Source organism: Sminthopsis crassicaudata, chromosome 2 (assembly GCF_048593235.1).
Source record: "Sminthopsis crassicaudata isolate SCR6 chromosome 2, ASM4859323v1, whole genome shotgun sequence".
Classification (NCBI taxonomy): domain Eukaryota; kingdom Metazoa; phylum Chordata; class Mammalia; order Dasyuromorphia; family Dasyuridae; genus Sminthopsis; species Sminthopsis crassicaudata.
In genome coordinates, this window is record NC_133618.1 from 306688108 (window position 1) to 306711896 (window position 23789).

General features: G+C 32.3%; 1 protein-coding gene across 9 annotated transcripts in view; it reads left to right on the forward strand.

Moving 5' to 3' along the window:
* Nucleotides 1-23789, forward strand: part of CEP128 (centrosomal protein 128) — a 495022-nt gene that overhangs the window by 454123 nt on the left and 17110 nt on the right. For 6 of the 9 annotated variants that reach the window (XM_074289837.1, XM_074289844.1, XM_074289836.1 and 3 more), the window contains 2 exons: nt 7549-7626; nt 11708-11821. In XM_074289837.1, the coding sequence (XP_074145938.1) occupies nt 7549-7626; nt 11708-11821 (192 nt within the window). The remainder of the gene's footprint in view (nt 1-7548; nt 7627-11707; nt 11822-23789) is intronic. The other 3 variants (XM_074289839.1, XM_074289841.1, XM_074289842.1) reach the window with 1 other exon arrangement.

Sequence of the window (23789 nt, forward strand, 5' to 3'; positions counted from 1 at the left end):
CATGCAAAGCTAAGTAAGATGCACTAATCAAATTAGGCTAGAGCTGTTCAACCTTAGAGGTAGCCACTGGTTGCCTACTTGAAGGTAGATACTCGATGAGTTCATATTTAAGATAATTAAGACTCAATGGAAATGTACCATTTACATATATCAAACTGTCTTTTTCCTCAAGAATATGGAATTAATGAATGGTGAAAGGGCAAATTTGGTTGTAGTTATTATTTTTTTCCAGCTGCTATACTTATCTAAAGAAATCTAGTAAAATTATGAACCTTCCATCACTAAGAATGGTGTTTGCTACTGGGGTGATGGTAGCATGGGTTATAAGGTAAAGTGCTGAATAAGACATTGGTTTAACCCCAGCTTTAGAAACTCAATAGCTATGTGACCCTGGACAAATCTCTTAATCTCTCTGAGCTTCAGTTTTCTCATTTATAAAATGGAGATGATAATTTGTAAAATGTTGACAACTAACTTTAATAACTTAAAACTTCCCTAATACTTTCACAATACACCGCTAGCTTATGTTGCTTTGAACTCACAGGGTCATTGTGAGAATTGAATAACAGAATTCATATCAAATGTTTTTCAAACCTAAGCATACTATATAAATATCATTCCTTGATCATTATCATCATCATTTCAGACTACTTCCTGAGCGTGAGTAACAATAATTTTAGAATATGAACTCTCATTGGTAGGGATGAATATGAAAAAACAAAACAAAACAAATCAAAACAAAAAATCTTGGGTAAAAAGCAGACAGTGAAGAGTTAAATTACAGATATGTTAGAATTAAAATTGTATTATTATAAAATAGGCCTGTATTCAATGAAAACAAGGGAAATATGTAAGATGTGAAAAGAAAAAAGATCTTAAATGATATATTCTAAGATTTCTAAATTTAATTTTCACTGATAAATAGAAATTGTTTTCAAAAGATCTAGTGGTAGATCCTCCCCCAGACTTAATGGTGTTTATTGTTCAGTTGTTTTTCAGTCATGGTCAACTCTACAGTATTCCATTTGGGTTTTTTTTGAGAAAGATACTGAAATGCTTTGGCATTTCTTTCTCCAGCTCATTTTACAGATGAAGAACTGAAACAAACAAGGTTAAGTGACTTGCCCAGAGTCACACAGCTAGTAAGTGTCAGATTTGAATTCAGAAAGATGAGTCTTCCTGACTCTAGGTCAGGCACACTATAGGTACTCTATTCCCTGTACCACCTAACTGTCCACTTAAAACAAGGACTTTATTATCTCCAGAAAGGTCACATAAGAATAGTTCTTCTAGAAGTGCCATTACTATATGGATTTTTTAGTAGCTGGAGTACTTAACTGGAGTTAAATATTTAACTGTGCCTACACAGGCACAAATTAATGGGTTTTATGTATATATATATATATAGATAGATAGATAGATAGATATCTATCTATCTATCTATTTATCTATCTATCTATCTATCTATATGTCTCCATAGATTGCTATACACCACTTTCCAGCTATTTATTTTTCCCTGAGGTTCATGTTGACTCTAGATCAAAAAATTAACATGAAAAGAAATTATTTTTCAAAGAATTTATGAATTGAAAGGGCTCCCAGAGGTCATCTGGATGAATGCCTCCCTAAAAGCATGAGTAATATAAGAATTCTGTTTAATGTTCTAGTCTATGAAGTTCTCCACCCTGAGCATATAAAAGCCTTCATTTTAATGCCATTTTTCTCCACCAAATGTGTAACAGTATGAACTTCATCACTGTATATATTTTTAAAGCACTAAATTTGTAGACTTATTTCTTGTTTTATACCCAAAAGATTCAGAATTGGATATTTTTGTTTTCTCTTCTTCTAATCTGGGAATTTCACGCATTAGAATATCTGAGTAGTTACGTTAACCAAATGTTATAGGGCATAAGCCCATTTATTCACTCCTTTTCTTTATTTTCACATTTAATAAGAAGTTGTCTTCTAATAGTATGTAAAAGGGAACTATCTTGAATACATCATTAAATATACTTACTGGATTACTATTAGTATAATTTTTTAAAGATAAGTACTTTCCTTTTCTTATAGTTTTCTTGAAATGATGAATATTTATGAAAAGATAAATTATTTAGATGAACAGATCAGGAAATAGGATGCCTAAATAGTCTCATCTTAGAAAAAAAAAATATTACTGAATCCTTAGGAAAAAAAACCCAGGGCCAGATAGATTCATCAGTGATTTCTACCAAATATTTTTTAAAGAATAATTTTTCCAGTATTACATAAACTATTGGAAAAATAGGGAAAGACTCCTTTTTTGAATCCTACCAGATTCCTTTTTTGATACAAATATGGTACTAAACCAGGAAGAATTAAAACAGAAAAAAGAAAACTATAAACCAGTTTTTCTTATGAGTATTAAGGCAAAAAATATTTGAACAAAGTAATAGCAAGGCAATTACAACAATATGTTATGAGGATCATATATTATGACCTGTGTTTTATACTAAAAATTCATGATTGGTTCAATATTTGGAAACTATCCACACAGTTGACAATATTAATCAAACCAATAAAAAGCACAATTATATCAGTAGATGCTGAAAATTTTTTGATAAAACACAGTACCCATTCCTAATAAAAAATTTAGAGAGCATAGGAATAAAGGGAATGTTCCTTAAAGATATGCAGTACTATCTAATATCATCAGCAAGTCTTCCCAATAAAATCAAGGGTGAAGCATGGTTGCCCATTATTATCACTATTATTCAATATAATACTGGAAATGTTAGCCAAAGCAATAGGAAAAGAAAAAGAACTTGGAAAAATTAGAATAAGCAGTAAGAAAAAAAAAACTATCACTCTTCTGCAGATGATATGATAGCATCCTTAGAGAAACCTAAAGAATCAACTAAAAACTACTTGAAATAATTAACAGTAAAAGTTAATAATATAAAGTATTTAAGAGTCTAGCAAAGTGTCTAGCAAACCCAGGAATTATATGAATACAATTACAAAACACTTTATATAAATAAAGTCATATCTAAATAACTGGAAAAAAATTACTTGCTCATAGATGGACCAAGCCAATGTAATACAAATAACAGTTCTACATAAACTAATGTCATGCCAATCAAATTACCAAAAAAAAAAAAAATATTTAATAGAACTAGAAAAAAAAAACAACTAAAATCATCTGGAACACAAAAAGGCAAGAACATAAAGAGAATTAATGAAAAAATGCTAGGGAAGGTGGCCTAGAAATAACTGATTTTTAAAATTTTAAATTCTTTTTTTTTTTTTTTTGTTTGTTTGTTTGTTTGTTTGTTTGATGTGAAGCAATTAGGATTAAGTGTCTGAGACCAGATTTGAATTTAGTTCCTTCTGACTTTAGGAGTGGTACTCTATCCACTTCATCATCTAGCTGCCCCGAAATATCTGATTTCAATTTATAATAAAGCATAGCCACTGAAACTATCTGGTACTGACTAAGAAATATAGTGGTAAATAAGTGGAATAGGTTAGATATGCAAGACACAATAGTCAATGACTATAGCAACCTAGTGTTTGATAAATCCAAAGACCTCATCTTTTGTGATAAGACCTCACTATTTGGGGGAAAAAACTTCTGGGAAAACTAGAAAACAATAGGACACAACATAGATATAGATCTCACACCAAATACCAAGATAAGATCAAAATGGATATGTGATTTAGACATAAAGGGTGAGACGATAAGCAAATTAGAAGAACAAGGAATAGTTTGTCAGATCTGTGTGGCAGGGACGAATTCATGATGAAAATTAGAGAGCATTACACAATAGATTATTTTGATTATATTAAAAATATTTTGTACAAACAAAGCCAATGCAACCCAGATTAGAAGAAAAGCAGCAACCTGGGAAACAATCTTTACAGCAAATGTCTGTGATAAAAGGCCTCATTTCTCAAATATGTAGAAAACTGAATGAGGTCTATAAGAATACAAGTCATTCCCTAATTGATAAATGTTCAAAAGATATGAACAGCCAGTTTCCACATGAAAAAATCTAAGCTATCTGTAGACATATGAAAAAGTGACCTTAACTCCTGTTGATAAGAGAAATGCAAATTAAAAAAAAAAGACTGTGAAAGTACCACCTCACACTTATCAGAGTATCTAAGATGACAAAAAAAGAGAAAAATGATAAAATATTGGACATGTGGGAAAATTGAGGCACTAATGCACTGTTGATGGAACGATGAACTGTGATCATTCTGGAGGGCATTTTGAAAGGGCAAACAAATTGTGCATACTATTTGATCCAACAAAGAGATTATAAAAAGAGGGAAAGTTCCTACATGTGCAAAAGTACTTATAGCAGCCCTTTTTGTAGTGGCAAAATATTTGAAACTGAGGGATTGCTCATCAATTGAGGAATAGCTGAACAAGTTGTGGTATATGTAATGTAATATTATTTTACAATAAATGATGAGCAGGAAGATTTCACCAAAGTTCAGCATTTGTTCAGAAAGACTTGTATGAATTGATATAAAGTTAAATGAACCAGAAAAACATTGTACGCAGTATCAGCAGCATTATATGATGATCATTTATGAATGATTCAGTTCATCTCAGCAATACAAGGATTCAAGATAATTATAAAAGACTCATGAAGGAAAATGCTATTCCTAAACAAATAAAAAACTGATACTCTTTTTTTTTAATTTAAAAAAATTATTTTTATAAAAAAATTATACATAGGTAATTTTCCAGCATTGACAATTGCAAAGCCTTTTGTTTCACCTTTTCCCCTCCTTCTCCCCACCCCTTCCCCCAGATGGCAGGTTAACCAAAAATATTAAATATGTGAAAGTATAAGTTAAATACAATATATGTATACATGTCCAAACAATTATTTTGCTGTACAAAAAGAATCAGACTTTGAAACAGTGTATAATTAGCCTGTGAAGGAAGTAAAAAATGCAGGCGGACAAAAATATAGGGATTGAGAATTCTATGTAGTGGTTCATAGTCATCTCTCAGAGTTCTTTCCCTGGGTATAGCTGGTTCAGTTCATTACTGCTCCATTGGAACTGATTTGGCTAATCTCATTGTTGGAGAGGGCCTCATCCATCAGAATTGATCATCACATAGTATTGTTATTGAAGTATATAATGATCTCCTGGTCCTGCTCATTTCACTCAGCATCAGATCATGTAAGTCTCTCCAGGCCTTTCTGAAATCATCCTGTTGGTCATTTTTTACAGAACGATAATATTCCATAATATTCATATACCACAATTTATTCAGCCATTCTCTAATTGATGGGCATCCACTCAGAACTGATGGACTCAATGAAGTGTGAAGCATATTTTTTTCACTTATTCTCTTCTTTTTCATGTTTTTCCTGTTTGATCTTTTTCTTCCTTCCCAACTATCATGGAAATTTGTTTTACATGTTAGAACATGTATAACCTATATCACATTGCCTACTATTTTCAGAAGAAGAGGGGAGAAAGAGAAAAATTTGGAACTCAAAATGTTGTAAAAATTAGTGCTATAAATGGTCTTGACATGTAATTGGGAAAAATATTATTAAAAAAGAAAAAAAAAGGCAAGTACTTACCTTTTTTAGGGTTTTCTTGGAATGAATTTTCTAGTTGTTTTAGTTTGTTTCCAAGAGCATCTTTAAACAATTATGAGCAAAAGTATTTATAGAAATATACCTATGTCTTGCTTTATGGTATTCTCTGTATCTGCATTAGGAAGTTTGCCAAGGGAGCTGGCTAATGTATACAAATCATCATAGCACCTGTGAATTTCATGAGTCACTGATTTCAGATTTTACTCAGTTCTTAATGGATATTTTTTTTTCTGAAATACTCTTTGCTTTAAGGAAAAAATAAAACTAAGACTTGCATGAGGTTTGATCAAGACTTACACTAAGTCTAAGACCCCACGCCAAACTCTAATTAAAATAAAAGTTAGGACTTAAATGTATCTACCCTCAGATTGTAAGCCAGAGATGTATAGTTACACACTGTAAAAAAAAATAGTATGTTAAAAAACAAATTTGTTCTAAGAGATATCCTTAGTGGTGAGCTCTGTGACTGTAATCCCTTGAAATGATTTTTTAATTGTAATTTCCTGATAAATCTAGGCAGTCCTGATTTCCTTGCTCATACCTGCTACTTTGCCATTTACTTGGATGCACTGGTATTTATACCTGCATCTTACTCAAATTAATTTACAATTTAAGCATTATTTTATGTGTTCAAATGCTTTTTGTATGTATTTGCCCAGTGTCCCTTGCTCCAAGGGAAATACCTTAAAGAAAGGGAAGATAGATAGATAGATAAATGAATAGATGGAGAGATGGGTAGGTGGATAGATAGACACACATACACACATATATTGATCATAGATTTAATTTAGTTAGAATGAATAAAAGATCGAACCTCCAAAAGGTACTTGTGTATTCAGACTTTAGGATAAAACCTTCTGACTCTTCTTAATAAGGTATAACATAATGGCTAATGATGACTAATATTTACATAGTACTTTTAAAGTTTTCAAAGTGTCTTGTATATATTATCACACTTGATCCTTACAACAATCCTTGAAGTTAGATCAAGAAACTGTGGCTGAGAGAGGGTAAGTGACTTGCCCAAAATCACATAGCTAATAAACATTGGACAGTATTTGAACTCTAGTCTTCTTCACTCCAGTCCAGCACACTTTTCACTATTCTAGCTATCTGCTTATTTCTAATCTGAAATAAATATCTTTTTTATAGATTAGATCCTCACCTGTGTAATTATCCTTTGTGTCTTCTCTCCCCCTTCCTAGGAACATATGATGACTTTTTTTTTGTGTTATTATTTCTTTATTGAAAAATCTTAAAGCATATCTTTTTTATTTCTTTACATCAACTTAGAAATTATTTTAAGATGATTCTTGTCCAAGTTATCCAGAAATTTTCCATATAGTAACCCTAATGCTGTGGAAAAATGGAAGATTTTATATATTTCCATTAATTTTGGCAGTTATCTAATTCCTAAGTATTTAATTTTTGGAAAGCTTTCTTTGTCTGACTTTTTTGGTCCCTATAAATAGCATTGACATCTCAGCACAAAGAATGGTTGAAAAATTTTTACCTCTTTCTAAAGGCAACATTTGATACTTAACTTTGACTAAGTTATGGAAATAAGTAACTACAAACATCTCTTTCTCAATGATAGCTTTTGGTTTATTTATGTTAGGTTCATAAATTACTATTTGGATGAAATGCTCTGTAGAATGTATTATGGCATACAAGCTAAAAGAGTATCTGCATTAACAATAGTCATGTAAATTCATTTTGGAAACTGAGGGAAAGGAAGTTATTTCCTCTGGTTTAAAAAATAACTATGTATGTAATATGTAGACAAAAGTTATTTCTAATGTACTTTTTATCTACCTCTTTTGAGTATAACAGGATACATCACTTATTGACAATAGTGCAGCTGATTTTACTACTTGGGAGTTGAAAAGCATTGATCAAATTTTTATGTTTGGTTTCCTTATGTTTTATTTTTCAGAGTACCCGAGTGGCCTTGGACCATCTGGAGTCTGTTCCAGAAAAACTGAGCCTCCTGGAAGAATTCAAAGACCTTGGAGTAAGAAAGTTTTGGCTTGTCTATTTCAGTTTTTTCACTCAGATAAAGATACTTGACATCTTCCTGATGTGCAGAACAGATTTGAGGAGGGATAGAAGGCTACGGGGGCAGGGAGGAGCCAAGAGACCTTGGAGACAGAGATAATGAAATGTAATGACAATACCCATTTTAACTATGCTTCTTATTAAGTTTTTTTTTTTTTTTAAGACATTCATGAGTCATTAATTGGGAGCTATTGATTTTAATAAAACAGCCCTAGAAAAATACCTATAACTTAGCTTTGAGGACCAGATTCCATGAGAATGCCCAGATAGCATGAATTGGTTACAAGTTATTATTATAACAAATAAGTTTTTGAATACTGATGGTAATTTCCAAGTTGACATTTTTAATTACAGATAGGCAAGCTAATCTTTGTTTTAGTTATCTGATATCTATAGTTTCCCTGTAGTATGCTCTGTAAAATGAGATGCACTTAGGACCTAGGATTTCACATGTCCCATGCCATTTATTGATAAGACTCTGACCACAAAGCTTTTAATTGTAAAGTCAATTATTTGTGTATATTTACCTACCAAAATTGGTTAAAAGATAATTAAAGAAGAGTGATTTAGAGAGGATAATCCTGTCAATCATTCTTAAATCCCTAGTTTATACAGTTTCTTTTTAATGTCTTATGTCCATATATGTAATTAGTATTGAAAGCTATATTGTGATTATCTGACAATGAATGCTACTGAGATTCACAAATGAAGGATATTTTCTTTGGCATGTTTGCTGTTGGAAGCAAAACCCATCAAAACAAAATGACATTGTTAAAGGACTAGAACTCTGAGCAAGTATTTGAGGAGACAATAGAAAGGAAATAAGCCTGAACCCTATTGTGCAAAAATGTCAGAATCCCAATATAATACTATTTTTAAGGATCATGCTATATTCAGAAACCACCTACCTTATACAGAAGTCCATTCTGTTAAAAATAGTATTAAATCACAGTTTTAAATCAGTTTCTTCTGTTTCTTCTGTTTTGATTAAATATCTTAAATTTTAAAATCTTTGTAAAATGATTGTACAACTCTTATCAGTACAGATTTGTTTTCAGCCTAATGTGGTAGGAATCAGGCCCACAAGTAGGGAGAGGAAACTTGTTAGAATTATACAAATCTCCTTTTTTCCCTCTTCAACTATTAGAAAATGGTTTTGAGACCCATGGACAACCAACAAAACAAGGTCTTAGAGACATGATACTTGATACTTGACTTGAATGTTAATTAAATATTTCATTTACTTATATGTGTGTATACACACACACACACGTTATAACTTTAAAAATGGGTTTTAATATCAATTTTATCAATGTATTTTTTAACAGTCTGTATTAAACCTAATTTAAGAATGTAACCTAAAGCAACTTTATTTTACTATTGCTAAAAATTGCTACTAAGCTTTTCTTATGGCAAATTGATTGTCTGCAAGGATGATTTATTCACTGTTGCTAAAAAATGTTACTAAGCATTACATATGGGAAGTTAATTGTCCACAAGGATATTTTATTCATTTACACACAAATGTTCATATACAAGCATTACTCAGGCTTGAGTAATGTAATACTATAGAACATATTATTCAGAGTTAGGATTCTAATTTTCTGTTTTTTAGCCAGTAGAGTTAGAAGTTTTGAGCTTTTTGTTATTATTATTCATTTATTTTTTAATCATATCCAGCTTTCTGTGACCCCATTTGGAGTTTTCTTAACAAAAACATTTGAGTGGTTTTCCATTTCCATATCTAGCTCATGTTACAGATAAGGAAACTGAGGCAAAGATTAAGTGATGTGCCCAGGGATACACAACTAGATATATAACTAGTAAGTAAATGAGGCCAGATTTGAATTCAGGAAGATGAGTCTTTCTAGTTTTAGTCCCAGCATTTTATCCACTATACCACTTAACTGCTTCAGCTTTGACACTAAAATTATATGTATATGTATATTTTCAAAGTTATATCCATACAATAACCTGATAGTTTTATTTTATTGAAAAAGGAAAAAAAGCAGATTTCAACTGGTTGTTTGGTATCATGAAGGCAAATTTATTCTTGTGGCTATAGCTTACTACTAAAATATGTTGTCAAGGTAATTAAAACAATCATTATGGTACATTTAATACTTTCAATGTATATAGTTCATTATAGCTACTTTTAAAAGGTCCTTAAATATATTGTCACATTGGATACTTATAACTTATATATACAACAACCTGATATACCAGGCAGCAGAAGAATTATTGTCTCCATTTTACAGATGAGACAAGTATTAAAACTCTTTTTTTTTTCCATTCTCTTTCTATTACATGGCCTTGCCTTTATTATAGGGCTATGATTAGACACCTAAACTACTTTTTTTTCAAAGTGAAGTGGCAATGAAGTTTGAAGCCACCATATTTCAGCACGAATAATTTCAGCCAAATAGGCTGAAAATAATTTGTGCACATATAGTCACATGTGTTACTGATAATAACTGTTTGGTGCTCTAAGAAATAATATATTAAAATTATTTAGTTTATTTCTAAGCCAATTCTAAATAAATTAAAATATATGTATCTAATATAAGAGAAAAACAGCGATACAGAATCATATGGGGAAAGCAGAGTGAATTTGGAATAAGACTCCTAATTAAAATGTAATGAAAAGAGAAAAAATCAATGAGCCAGTTAACCATGGGCTGTAATCTTAGTTTTGCCACTGATAGCTTTGTGACTTTGGGCAAGTCACTTCCTTTCCCCTATCATTAGTTTCCCCATTTTAATTTTGAGACTATTGGGGTGGTTAACCTAGTGATCTTTTCCAATGCTATTATTTTAATTAAAGCCTACTTCTTAAAACAAAACAAAAAAACTACTCTTTGCTCCTTAAATATTGATTCATCTGAAAATGAGTCAGACAGTGGTCCGAAAGATCATTAAATATGATTTATAAGTAAAGACAAAAACATGATTCTACAATCCATTGTGGAAAACTTTGTTCAATATATCAGTAATCCTTCTTTCTAGCTTCCAGAATCATTTGTTTTCTTTTTATTTGAGTTAGAAATTTCTAATCCTCTGAACTTTAATTGAGTTTCCTATGTTCTGTCTAAAGAAATGTACAATATCACCTAATTTTCATTGCATCCATGCATAATAGTTTACAATGACATTATACTTTACTCTTATAAAACACCTTGAGTGGAATTATCTAATATGATCCTTACAACAGCTCAATGAGTTTGAAAGAAAAAAAAATTTTTAAATTATGGCAGGTTCCCTATTTTAGCAGGGCACTCTAAACTGTAAGTTGCAAAGTCAGTGCCTATCTGCCTTGTTAAAAAGAAATTTTCTAAATGGAAATTTCCTATCCCAAAGACATTACAGATCTAGTCCAAAAGAGTTTTTGGGTTTCCACCCCCCCCCCCCCAGCAAATGGCAAGAGGACAGAATGGATAGAGGATCCTGCTGTGGGGTTAGAAAAAATTGGTTTTAAATCTCTCCTGGAACACATACCAACCATGTGACCCTGGGCAAATCACATGACCTTACAATGACTTATGCAATTCCCTAAACTAAAAATTCCAGGGCATTATTAGAGGGAGTTTCAACATTGGGGGTTGCCCACACCAATGAGATCATAATTCTGGATCTTTGTTGTTGTTGTTTTAAATCTCTCACAAATATAATTATCATAATGCCAGAATATTATTTTTAAAATAGCAAGGGTATAAGCCAATTGATGGTTTAGTATTGCTAATCACCTTTGGATAAATCACTATTAAAGAATGAAAAAATGTTGTAGTGATTATCTCTAGAGAAGAGAGGTACCAGGTGAGTAATCCCTATTTTCTTTTCCACGGTGGCATTCAAAGTGATAATTTCATTCCTCCTTTTCTTTTTCTTAACAGAATAAGATTCTTCTTCTAGGTGCAATGCTCATGATTAGTATTTTCTATTTAATAAATGTATTTTGTCATGTTTTCAGTTTCTTATTTTTCTTCTGTGAGCTAGCTATTTTCATCCCAAACAGTTCAGACCTTTTGCTGTATTTCCAGGATTCCCGTTGTCCAAGGGATGTGGCTGAAGGGAGATATGCTAAGTACAAAGAGCTTGTGGATTCTCTTCAGCATCAACTTGATGACTATAGTCACAGACTCAAAAAGTTGAAAGTAATGGCCTTTATTTTCCTTTTTAATTTTTGAGCATCATTTTTTTATAATTATAATTTTTTATAATTCTATCCAAATGAAATGACTCCAACAGTATTTGGGTAGGAGAAGTTCCCTATAGTGTATGTGTGTGGGAAATGGGATAGAGATGGGGAAGGAGCTTATTGAATTGTGGTTGGAGATTGAAACAAGCTTATGCCATATTTGGGCATTGAATTATTTTTGAGTGAGAGTTGATTTTGTCTAGTAAATATCAAGAATCCATGGAACTAGAGAAAATTTGGTCCCTTAATTAAGCAACAATACTTCAACCTGTCCCTCACCCCCAAAGCATTCTAGTATTTATTCTACCCACCCAACTTCCCATCAATTCAAGGAATACCTAATCTTTAAGTAAATCAGAATCTTGATGTCATTTATCCCACTTGCTCTGAGCATATGGATCCCATCTCTCATATCTTTGTTCCTTTGCACTGACTCAACAGGGTAAATTGGGAAACTATAGAGTCTTTATCTTCATTCTGACTTACAGAATAGGTTCTACTTGAAATGTGGGTGGCCTTTTAGCATGGTGTGGTAGACTGGATGCTGGACTTGGAGTTAAGAAGGACATGATTCAAATCCTACCTTCAGACACTGTCTGACTCTGAACCAAACACTTAATCTCTCTTTGCCTCAGTTTCCCAGATTGGATTCAAAGGCCCAAAGGTCCCTTTTAGCTCTAAATCTACAATTCTCTAAAGAACATATCATAAGTCATTTTATCTTAGCACTTAATGTGTGTATATATAGAAACCCTAAGTCTTATCAGAGCTGCTTCGTCTTTTATAATCTTGCAAACTACCACATCCAAAGTATGTTTAAAATATATACAGACACATTCATTATAGTCTTAGTGGAGTTATTGCAGTAGTAGAAATTGTACCTTCTTCCACTTTCAAACTGAATCTGAATTTATTGTTTTATGTCTAATTATAACTTTCATATCCAAAAAAATTATCCCAGACATTCTTAAGAAAAACATGTTGTTATGTGGTGATTTAAGGTAATTCCAATAGACTTGGGATGAAAAATGCTATGTGTATCCAGAGAGAGAACTATGGAGACTGAATATGGATCAAAACATAGTATTTTCATCTCTTTTGTTGTTTGTTTGCTTGGGTTTTTTTTTTTTCTTTCTTGTGTTTTTTTCTCTTTTGATCTGATTTTTCTTGTATAACATGACAAATATGGAAATATGTTTAAAAGAATCGCACATATTTAACCTTAAAAAAGGGAAAAAAAGAAAAACATGCTGTTTTCCACAATCCCAAGTGAAACCTAGAATGAATTACTATATATGATTCATATCATTATTAAGAGGGAGACTTGTAATTTTTTTATCTTCATTTCTCCCAGAGTGGTATCCCTTGGCCTCATTCCTGAAAACGCCTGCATTAGTTAAAGTCTGCACAACTGTCTTCCAGCACATTCCTAAACATTTATTTTAGGCCCCAATTATTCAAGGTTTATAATTATTTCACCTTTAAAATTAGTATCCATCCCTGTAATATTTGTACTGTTTAGGCATGGAAATCTTACTGAGTCTCCTACCTGTCGTACTTTGTTCGAAAATTCCCATAGAATCTATCTAAGGCTCAGCCTTTAATCTGGGAAAATCTGGTTTCTCCAAAGACACACAGATATACCCTCTAGCATCTTAGGTCAGTGAAGGTCTTGATGTAAATGAAACATTTAAAAATGAATTATTTTCCAGGACAGTTATTTTTGAGCTCAGATGACTTGGTGCTATCTGGTGACACGCAGGTTGCTATAAATCAATGCAATTTCCATAACAACATATGGCAAAGTTATGAATGTTGAATATGTTCAGCAAGTAGAGTAATCTTGATTAAGTTCCATTTTTAAATTAGGTTCACAGCTGATGGAGGGAATGTTGTGTGGTTTATAAGAGAGACTGACATTCAGCAAAATGAAAAATGTTTGAAAATCCTACAAGTAGATTTGAAGTTCTAAGTGTAGAAAGAAACCACAAAGATGTTAAGAGTTGTATTTCCCACATTAGTAATACTTAGGCAATTTTTCATTTTTGAACAATGTCAATAATTAACAAATAGAACATGTTTTTTTTGTTTTTTGTTTTTTATCACCAGACTGTTAGAAATCTATTAAGTTTCTAGCTTGAAACAAGTGAGCTACAACATTGACATTAATACCTCATGTCAGTTTTGTTACAGCTAGAGAGGAACATCATAATATTTCCTTGTTTCTGTTTGTAATTACCAATCAACCCCAACCCATGTGTTTTCAAATCCAGATTGATTATAAAGTACAGGCAAAAAGAAACCAGATTCATAAAGAGGTTTAAAAATAGGCCTCTAGTGTAGATGACACATTTTGCTGTCATAGGCAAGGTTTAATAAGTATCTGCTATCTATAATCTAAGGATAATCATTACCATTACCAAGAATCTAAGTCATATGTAATGGAGTTGCTTTTGTAGAGTAAAACAAAGAAGTTATCTGTTTGTAGAATTGGTTCATAAAAGGTTGTTTCAAGATGTTCTTTTTTCTCCATATTATGCTAGTATATGGAACCTGAGAAATGGGTGACTTAAAAGACTTTAGGTTGCTAGAACAACTGAAGCCTGTTTTTACAAAATTAGTTTGTATTGAATAATTTCACTTAATACCCCTAATTCTATAAAATCACCTGTGCAAGTATGATAAAAGATGGAAGAACCAAGGCCCATTCTTTAGACTCTTAGCTAAAACATTTTCTTTTATTTTAAAATGAAGAAATTATTATTGAGAATCCTGTCAGTTCAGAGGTTAATCTCGTTCCATTATTTTCATTTTCTTTTTCTTTTTTCTTGGAAATGAAGGTCATGATTTTGAAGTGCTACATGAGAAACTGAAGGGATGAGAAGTGAGAAGAGCACTGCATTTGTAGTCAAAGGATCTGGCTTCAAATACTTCTACTTAGTAGCTATGTGACCTTGGGCAAATACATTTACCTCTCATGGTCTTAGTTTCCCCATGTGCCAAATAAAGTAGTTGGACTCAGTAGTTATAGGGCTCATCCAATTGTGAGCTTATAAGCCACAGAGAGTGCTTTCTTCTTATTCTTTAAGTTATTAATAAACTAAAGTCTTTAATGGGGAGGGGGAATTAAACTGTCCTAAGATTTTTAGGGCACTATATTCAAAGATAGAAGAATCAAAAGAGAAAAGATGTTTGATAAAATGACCAACTGACCATGAAAATGATGTTGAAGAACAATGAAACTTTTTTTGGAGCTTGTCTTCAGAGGCAATCTTAGATAAATTTTTAGCAAGGAACAAAATGCATGTCACAAGGATTAGGAAATACATCTTACAAAGAAAGAGTGATAGAAAACTCAACAATCTGATCAGGAGTACTTTGAGTTAAAATATAATGAGGAGGAAAAAAAACAATATAACACTATAAAACTAAGTGCTTTGGAGGACAAATAAGTAGAAGAATTAAGGCAGTACCCCCAGTAATTCACAGAAACAAATGGTAGGACAGAAGGCCTCAAGGAATAATTCTCAAGGCTTCAGAATACAAATGACATTGAATTAATAAAATAATAAAATCAACTTTGGAATACAATTTATTATTGGAATATAGCAATGAGAAAAGAGTGTATTTTCTCATAAAATAAGATCCCCCCAAAAAATGGAGAATAGTACTTTATGTTAATAAAAATTGCACCTATATGCATGCCCCAAACCTGAGAGTAGAAGTAAGAGTAGAGTGTATTAAAGAAGATTAAAGGAGAAAAGAATAAAAATGGTAGTGCTATAGAAATATACTACAACATACTTGGCCAGATAGGAGACGTGAATGATATTTTCCTTAAAAATATCATAAAGTTGGTTTATAAGATGATAAAGGGAGCCTTCACTCTACTAGAAGCCTGAACTTACTAGAAAACAAAATATTTGATAAATTCTATATTTCTGAGACAAAAATTCATCTCTCATTTTAAAAAAAGCTCCTATTATAAACATAAATGACATAGACATGAGTTTAGTTAGCAAAATGGAGCAAATTGGTTTGGGAAAAACAAGTCTAAGATTTAAGCAATATATTTTTAGTTCTGTCGTTTAACAACTATATGATCTTGGGCAAATAATTCTCTCTGGGTCTCAATGTCTTTTTCAACCTACAAAATGAGATCAGAGTATGTAATTTCTAAGGTTCCTCACACTTCTGTCATTCATACCTTTAAATTCGATGCAATTGGAACCTAAGGAAAAAATGGACCATATAATTTTACTTTTTTAATAGTTAAGAAAAAGAGTACTAGGCAAAGCCAGACTAGATTTCAGGAAAACACATGACTTTGGGACTTTAAAAGGTGAAAACCATTCAGGAGAGAATGAGTCTCTCCAGATTCAAATTTGGACAAGACAAAAAAAAATTAACCCAAGGACAAAATATGTCATATTATGCCATTTTCTGAGTTTTTTTTTATTATTTTTTATACTTTATATGCTTAAAAATGTTATATTGTTATTATAGTATTCATCTTATAAATTGAAAATAATGACTGGAAGACAAAATAGAAAAAAAGGTGGATTTTTTAAAAAGCATCACCAGAATGGTAGATCAGAAAAATGATATTCACATATTACAAAAGTATTTTAGCAAAAGTATTTGAAAAAATCTAAAAATGTCTTTATAGATAAAATTGAAAGCTGTAGTTTAGATGTTATTACCAGATTCATATAGTGCTAGTTAATGGAACTTTGCCAGTCTAATAGAGGAGGTTACTCTAAGGCTAAGGAAGCCTTTTCTGTTCAATTTTTTTGTTAGTTATAGAGATGAATGCATAGGTATTATCCTTGGTGAAATCATTGGTTTACACTGAATTAGAATGAATAGCTGATCCATTTGTTGGCAAAATTGGGACTTAAAAATGGTCTCAGTGGACTAATTCTAATAATATGTATTTCATTATGATAAAATATAACGTCTTAAATCTTAGTTCAAAAATAACTGATTAGGTATAGGAAGGACAAAACATGTGTATAGACCCTAATTTATATGAAAAAGACCAGTAACTTTAGCAGACTTCAAATTTAACATTAATCTTTTTTAATTTTTCACAACTTTTTAAATGTTGAGTTCCAAATTATCTCCCTCCCTCTAACCCTTATTCTGTCCAATGAGAAGGAAAACAATATAATATCCATTAGACACATGAATTCACATAAAACATTTCTATAGTAGCCATGTTGCAAAAAAGAAGCAAGAAAAATAAGGTGAGAAAATTATAATTCATTTTGCACTCTGAAGGTAGATTGCAATTTTCATCATGTGTCCTTCCAAGTTATCTTGAATCATTGTGTTGATCAGTCATAAGTCTTTTATAGTTAATCAAAATTATAATTTTACTTTTACTGGCTTCACTGATCTCTTGTTTCTGCTCACTTCACTTTCCCATGAGTTTTTATAAGTCTTCTTTGTTTTTTCTGAAACCAGCCTGCTCATCATTTCCTATAGCACAATAATGTTCTAAAACAGGGACATACTACAACTTTTTAGTTATTCCCCAGTTACTGGGCATCTCCTCAATATCCAATTCTTCGCCAAAGATCCTATAAATATTTACTTCCAAAATAGTGTAAATTGCTTTCCTGCTCTGTACTCTGATCTTTATCCAAGAAGACCAGTGCAAGTACTAGCACTTCTCTTGGTCAAGGAACTATAACTAGGTCCCCTGCTATTCTGAAGTATAAGTGCTAGTGTTCCTCTTTACCTTGGAACTGTAACTAGGACCCTTGCTCCCTTGTGACCAACCACAAGCTCTTCTCTCTACCCTGGAAGTGCAACCTACAAATATGAGCAGTCAGCACCAGCTACACTAATGGCTGCAAAGATCTTCTTTAATCTCTTTCTGACTAGTTGTCAGACCCCCTTTCTAGAGCTGTGAGCTCCTTCCTAGAGCTGTTGCTAGTGCTGTTACTTGGCCTCCAAGGTCTGTAATTGAGGCTGCCATTGTATGCGCTCTAGCATTACAGGTCTTAAAAGACTATAAAGATAATGACCAGAATGAGAGAGGTTACACTTCTACTATGCCCTTAGTGAGACTATGTTTAAACTTAAATATTGTTTTTAGTGTTAGGGCACTGTATGTTAAAAGAAATGTTGATGGATTGGAGTATGTTGTGAGGAAGCAGCCAAGGTGATAGCTTCTGGGGGACAAAAAGTTTTTAAGGATGGAAAAAGTCTTCAAGTATCTAAAATACTGTAATGTGGGGAAAGAATTACATTTCTATTGTTGAGCCCATAGGCTAGAAGCAAATTTGAAAAGTAAAAGTTGCAGAGAGACAAATCTTGGCTCAATATGAGGAAAATCTTTTGAACAATCTGTTTCTGTCATAAAAATAAAATAGGATAAGGTAGCCTCTATGGATCATTCTTACTCTGAGACCTTTGGTTGCAGAGATCTATTATAATCTTAACTCCATGTAATTTCAGATTCCTACTAACATTATATTTGAAAAACAATCACTATATTTCTATTGATAGGACAGTAGCTACTAGAATAGCTGAGCAATTTTGGCAACCAACTTTATTATGTTGTTGGTGTTGTAAGAAGCCAGTGAAACATTTGATCCAACCAGACTGATCATGTAGTAAAGGGTGAGCAGGAAGTGAGTGTTCAAGTCTCTCTTAGTTCATGAGTTAGAGCCAGCCTCCTGCTGTTTACTCCCATGGTAATCACCATAGCAAAAAATGATCAGATTTCTAGAAACCTGTTTAGATTCTGAATTGGGACCAAGGACCACAATGACCAAGAGCATAATGCAATATTGTACTAAGTTAACTAGCTTACTAGGCAAGACTTATCTGAATGTTCATATTATGAATCGAAATAAAAAGCTGAATCTAACACAATGTTTTCCCTGTCTACAAACAACAGAAGCATCTCATAGTTTCTCTTTAGTCAGGATTAATTGAGTTTTTACACTACATATAGACATACTACTCTAAAAATTAAACCTTATCTGATCTGTTCAGGCAGACCTTCTTCCACAGATCTTCCAAAACATTTTCTTCATTTCTTACGGTTTTATCTTCATCAGCTATAGATTGTTCCATAACTTTTACTCTTATCAAATCCCAACCTCACCTTATTTTCTTAATTCTTATTAAATGACTTTATCCAAGAAAATACAGGTGAACTTGTACATCCTTCTTCACACCTTAAACCCATTGTAGGTCTTTACTTAGCCTTTAATTCCTGTTGCCTCAGCTAAAAAGTGGCACTTCTTCCTGCTAAAGTTATCCTTTCTATGAGCTTCTGATCCTACTCTATCCCCTCTCTTTTTGTTCCATTGATCACACTCTTTCTTGTATCACCAGTTGCTCTACCATCAACTCATTCCATGCTTCTATAAACATTATCAGTTCCCACCTCCTTCAAAATAAAATAAACAAAAAACAAACACCTCCTTCAAAAAAAAAAAAAAAACCCTACTTTGCACCTCTCTCATATGCTGATCATGTATTAATTTATCTTCTATTTTGTATCTGTGTTCCTTCCCCAACTAAAGTATAAGTTTCTTTCTTTCTTTCTTTCTTTTTTTTTAAACAGTAATACTTTCTTATCTTAGCATTTATTTTTTGTTTGTTTCTGGCTTAGGCAATTGGGATTAAGTGACTTGCCCTGGGTCACACAGCTAGGAAGTGTTAGGTGTCTGAGGTCAAATTTGAACTCAGGTCCTCTTGACTTCAGGGCTAGTGCTCTATCCACTCCAACATTTAGCTGCCCAAGTATAAGTTTTTGATGGCAAAAATAATATCTTATTCACCTTTGCTTTTCATTCATCTGTAGCATGGTACCTTCAATGTGTAGTTACAAACTTAAATGTTGAATTGGATCATGTGTCAAATTGTATCATTCATCATTTTTGACTAATTGGATACTTTGCTACATTTGGGAAAAAATTGTTTGTTTTGTAGACAAAAATGAATCATATGTGAGAAAATGCTAAAAATGGCTTTTGTAGTTCATCAAAGCAAAATATGCACCAGCGTAGTTTGTCATCCATTTTATATACATATCTATAGTATACACCAAAACATCTGTAACTACATTTCATAACTTCTAACTGAATTATATCAAGAAGGTTTGGGTTTGGAGGTTTCTTTGGGTTTTACATATACATATGGGGTCCATTTGAGAATAGTGAATTAATTTGGTAATTTTATAGTATGGAGAGAGATTCCCACACTGTATTATAAAGTGAGCCTATCAACTAGTCAAAAAGCATTTATTAAAGTTCCTACATGTGTATGATGCTGAACACTATAATGTATAACTAAGATAATATTGTGATGAAAAACTTTATCCCAATAGCGTGTTATGTACTAATGAAAACATTTATATACATATATTTGTGGAACCTCACTCTTCCATTTCATGATTCATGGGATTTCAAGAACAGTGGATAGATATGCCTGCATGCTGCATCAAATTATTGCACCATGAATTTATCAAATAAAGATTAACACTGATAGCAGAACTCTCATTCAAAATAACATACATTGGAAGAAATTTTAGATCATTGAAAAACATTTTGCTCTTTCAAGGATTATATAAATAAATTAAACTAATTGGTTTGAAATCATTTAGTAATTATACATTATTGGACTCCACCATCCCCAAAGGAGTGACTCAGACCTATTTAACTCTCTTTAGACCACAAGTAGTTCCAGACCATTGTAACTTAGCCTCTCATAGTGCCAGAGTTTGGAAATTATTGAATCGGGAGAGGGGAAAAGTGTTTATTGAGTGCTTGCTATGTATCAAGCACTGTTCCAAGTGCTAGGATACAAATAGGAATTGAAGATAATTTCTTCTTTCTCAAAGACCTCACATTTTAAGAGCTAGTGATAATACACATAATGGGTTTTAGCTGCAAGTCAAATGGAATAGTCTCATGATTCTTTGGGTACAGTAGCAAAGCATATGACAGTGCATCTTATGTAATGTCATTTCAATTGAGAAGGTCTTACTGGTTTCTATTGTCACATTTAAAAATGCTTAGGAATTTCTTTCCAAATCTTCAATAGCTATAATTACTAAGAAAGTAGAGGTTGAATCACCTGAAGAAGAAGCTGCTAAGTTGCATCTTCACATAGATTGCTTCCCTAGAGTAGGGTTGTGGAGGCCAGACTGAAAACAAAGCCAATGGTCTGTAGGTGCTGTGTTACCAGGACTCTTGAGTTTACCTACCTGTGGTTAATGAATTTTCTCCTTTAAATGAGATTCAGCTCATTGATAAGATGCTTCATTTACCACATATTTGCATTAGTAATATGAGTCACAGTGATTTTTTAAAAACTACGATGAAAAAATACTAAATACATATTTTAGTACATCTCCATATGTAGAACTACTCTTACCTTGTGTGTGACTGCTTATTAAGGTCACATATTTTAATCCACTTGACATACATTGCACTGATGCTCACTGGAAAGGAATATGAAAGGGAAAAAATGAAGCTACTGTTCTAAGTATCTTTTTATTTATTTAAATTAAATTATTTTTTTATTTTTATTTTCAAAATATATGCATAGATACTTTTCAATATTCACTCTTTCAAAACCTTGTTCCAGATTTTTCTCCCTCCCTTCTCCCCATCCCTTCACCTAGACAGCAAGTAATCCAATATATATTAAACACGTATAATTCTTCTATACGTAGTTCTACAATTATTGGGCTGCACAAGAAAAATCAGATCAAAATGAGAAAGAAAACAAAATGCAGGCAAACCACAAAAAAGGTGAAAATACTACGTTGTGATCCACACTCATTCCCCACAGTTCTCTTTCTGGATGCAGATAGCTCTCTGTATCACAAGTCTATTGGAATTGGCCTGAATCACCTCATTGTTGAAAAGAGTTGTGTCCATCAGAAATGATTAATGCATATTTTTATTGTTGTGTACAATGTTCTTCTGGTTCTACTCACTACACTTAACATTAGTTCATATAAGTCTCTCTAGGCCTTCCTAAAATCATCCTACTGATCCTTTCTTTTAGAATAATAATATTCTACAACATTTATATACCATAATTTATTGAGCCATTCTTCAACTGATGGGTATCTACTCAGTTTCCAGTTCCTTGCAACAACAAAAAGGGAGTAGGACCTTTTTAAAGGAGAATGACAATGCAATATACTTATCATAGGAAAGATAAGATATTTGTAATGTTAGTAGCAAATACTGGAATCAGGGAAGCAAATAAATTTAGGCTTGTAGCAGTACAGAATTTGCTTTTCCTCCAGGAAAACTGCATTCAGTCAACAACTGTATATATTAACATCCCTTAAAATTTTATAATAGCTATATTGAGTCATTAATTTAAAGCATTTTTGGATCATCTATTATGTGTGTTTGCATAAAGGTAATGATAGAAAGAGTCGGAATTTCTTTGAATAATCATATATTTACATGTATTACAGAAAAAGGGGATCAAACTAGAAGTTTATTGTGGTTTTAAAAATGAAGCATTAGGAAGCATTAGGAAGCAAAGTCACAGTGGATGCCCATTTCTCTAAATAGAGAAAAAGGTTAATAAAGAGTTGCCCCTCAGCTGTCATTAGGACTAGATTTATTGACTACTTAAGAGAAGGAGTGACTAAACAGTTGTCTGATGACTGTTGAATTTGTTTCCATTAGTAAGTATAAGTGCCCAGAGGATCAAGGAAAGTCCAGAAGGAATTTATCTCATTATAAAATGTAACAAGATTAATAGTGGGGTAGATGTGACCCTATCTCCAAACCTTAGCTAACAGCTGGAACTTGTTAAATGTGTAAAGGAATCTCTATAAAATCTAAAGTCCAGGATTTTGGTTCCATTATTGCTTTGAGAGGAGAGGGGTTATTCAATCTTTTGTCTCTTGCCTTCATTGGGTGATGGGTCATTGTTCATCATGGGTCATAGGATGGTGAAATAATAAAGACAGATATTGTTACTCCACATATCCTGTCACGATCCCTGTCATCTCACTACCTTTAATCTACTTTTTTTCATAGGTGAACTGCACTTGTGAACAAGATTTGACTTTTGAGCTGCAAAGATACTAGGTCTTAGATTTGGAACCAGAAAAGTTCAGGGTGGTGACTTAGTCTAATCTTCATTTTACAAATAAAAAAAAATAGGGGTATAGACTATAAGTGATTTGTTCAATATCTCATGGTGGTTAGCCATGTGGTTGAGCTAGAATTGTGATCCTCTAAATCTTTCTATCCTTGATGGACTAAAGAGTTTTTATATGTTGCTTAACAGAGTTACACCTGGGGTCCAAACTTATGCTTAATATATAAACTAAGGTCTATTCCAGAGAGCAACTGAATATTTGTCTTTTGGTCTGTGGTATGGGCTGAACCTTTAAAAGTCTGAGAGAAAACAGCTATTGCTTTATGTCTCTAGAAATTCTAACATTGTAGAAATCTGACCTGCTATCTTTGTTTTTTTTTTTTATAATGCAGTAGTATTTTATTTTTCTAATTACAGGTAAAAATTGCTTTCAATGTTCATTTTTATAAGATTTTGATTTCCACATTTTTTCTTTCTCTCTTCCTTACCTTCCCCCTCCCCAAGACAGCAAGCAATTTGATATGGATTATAAATGTACAATCATTTTAAACACATTTCCATAATATTCACTTTGTGAAAGAAAAATCAGAACATAGGGGGGAAATCATGAAAAAGAAAAAAACAAAAAAGGTGAAAATAATATATTTCCTTCTTCTTTCAGTTACCATAATTCTCTCTGAATGCAGATGGCATTTTCTATCTCAAGTGTATTGGAATTGTCTTGGACAGTGTATTGCTGAGAAGAGCCTTGTCTATCATACTTGATCTCACATAATCTTGCTGTTATTCTATTCTCCTAGTACTGCTCACTTCACTCAGCA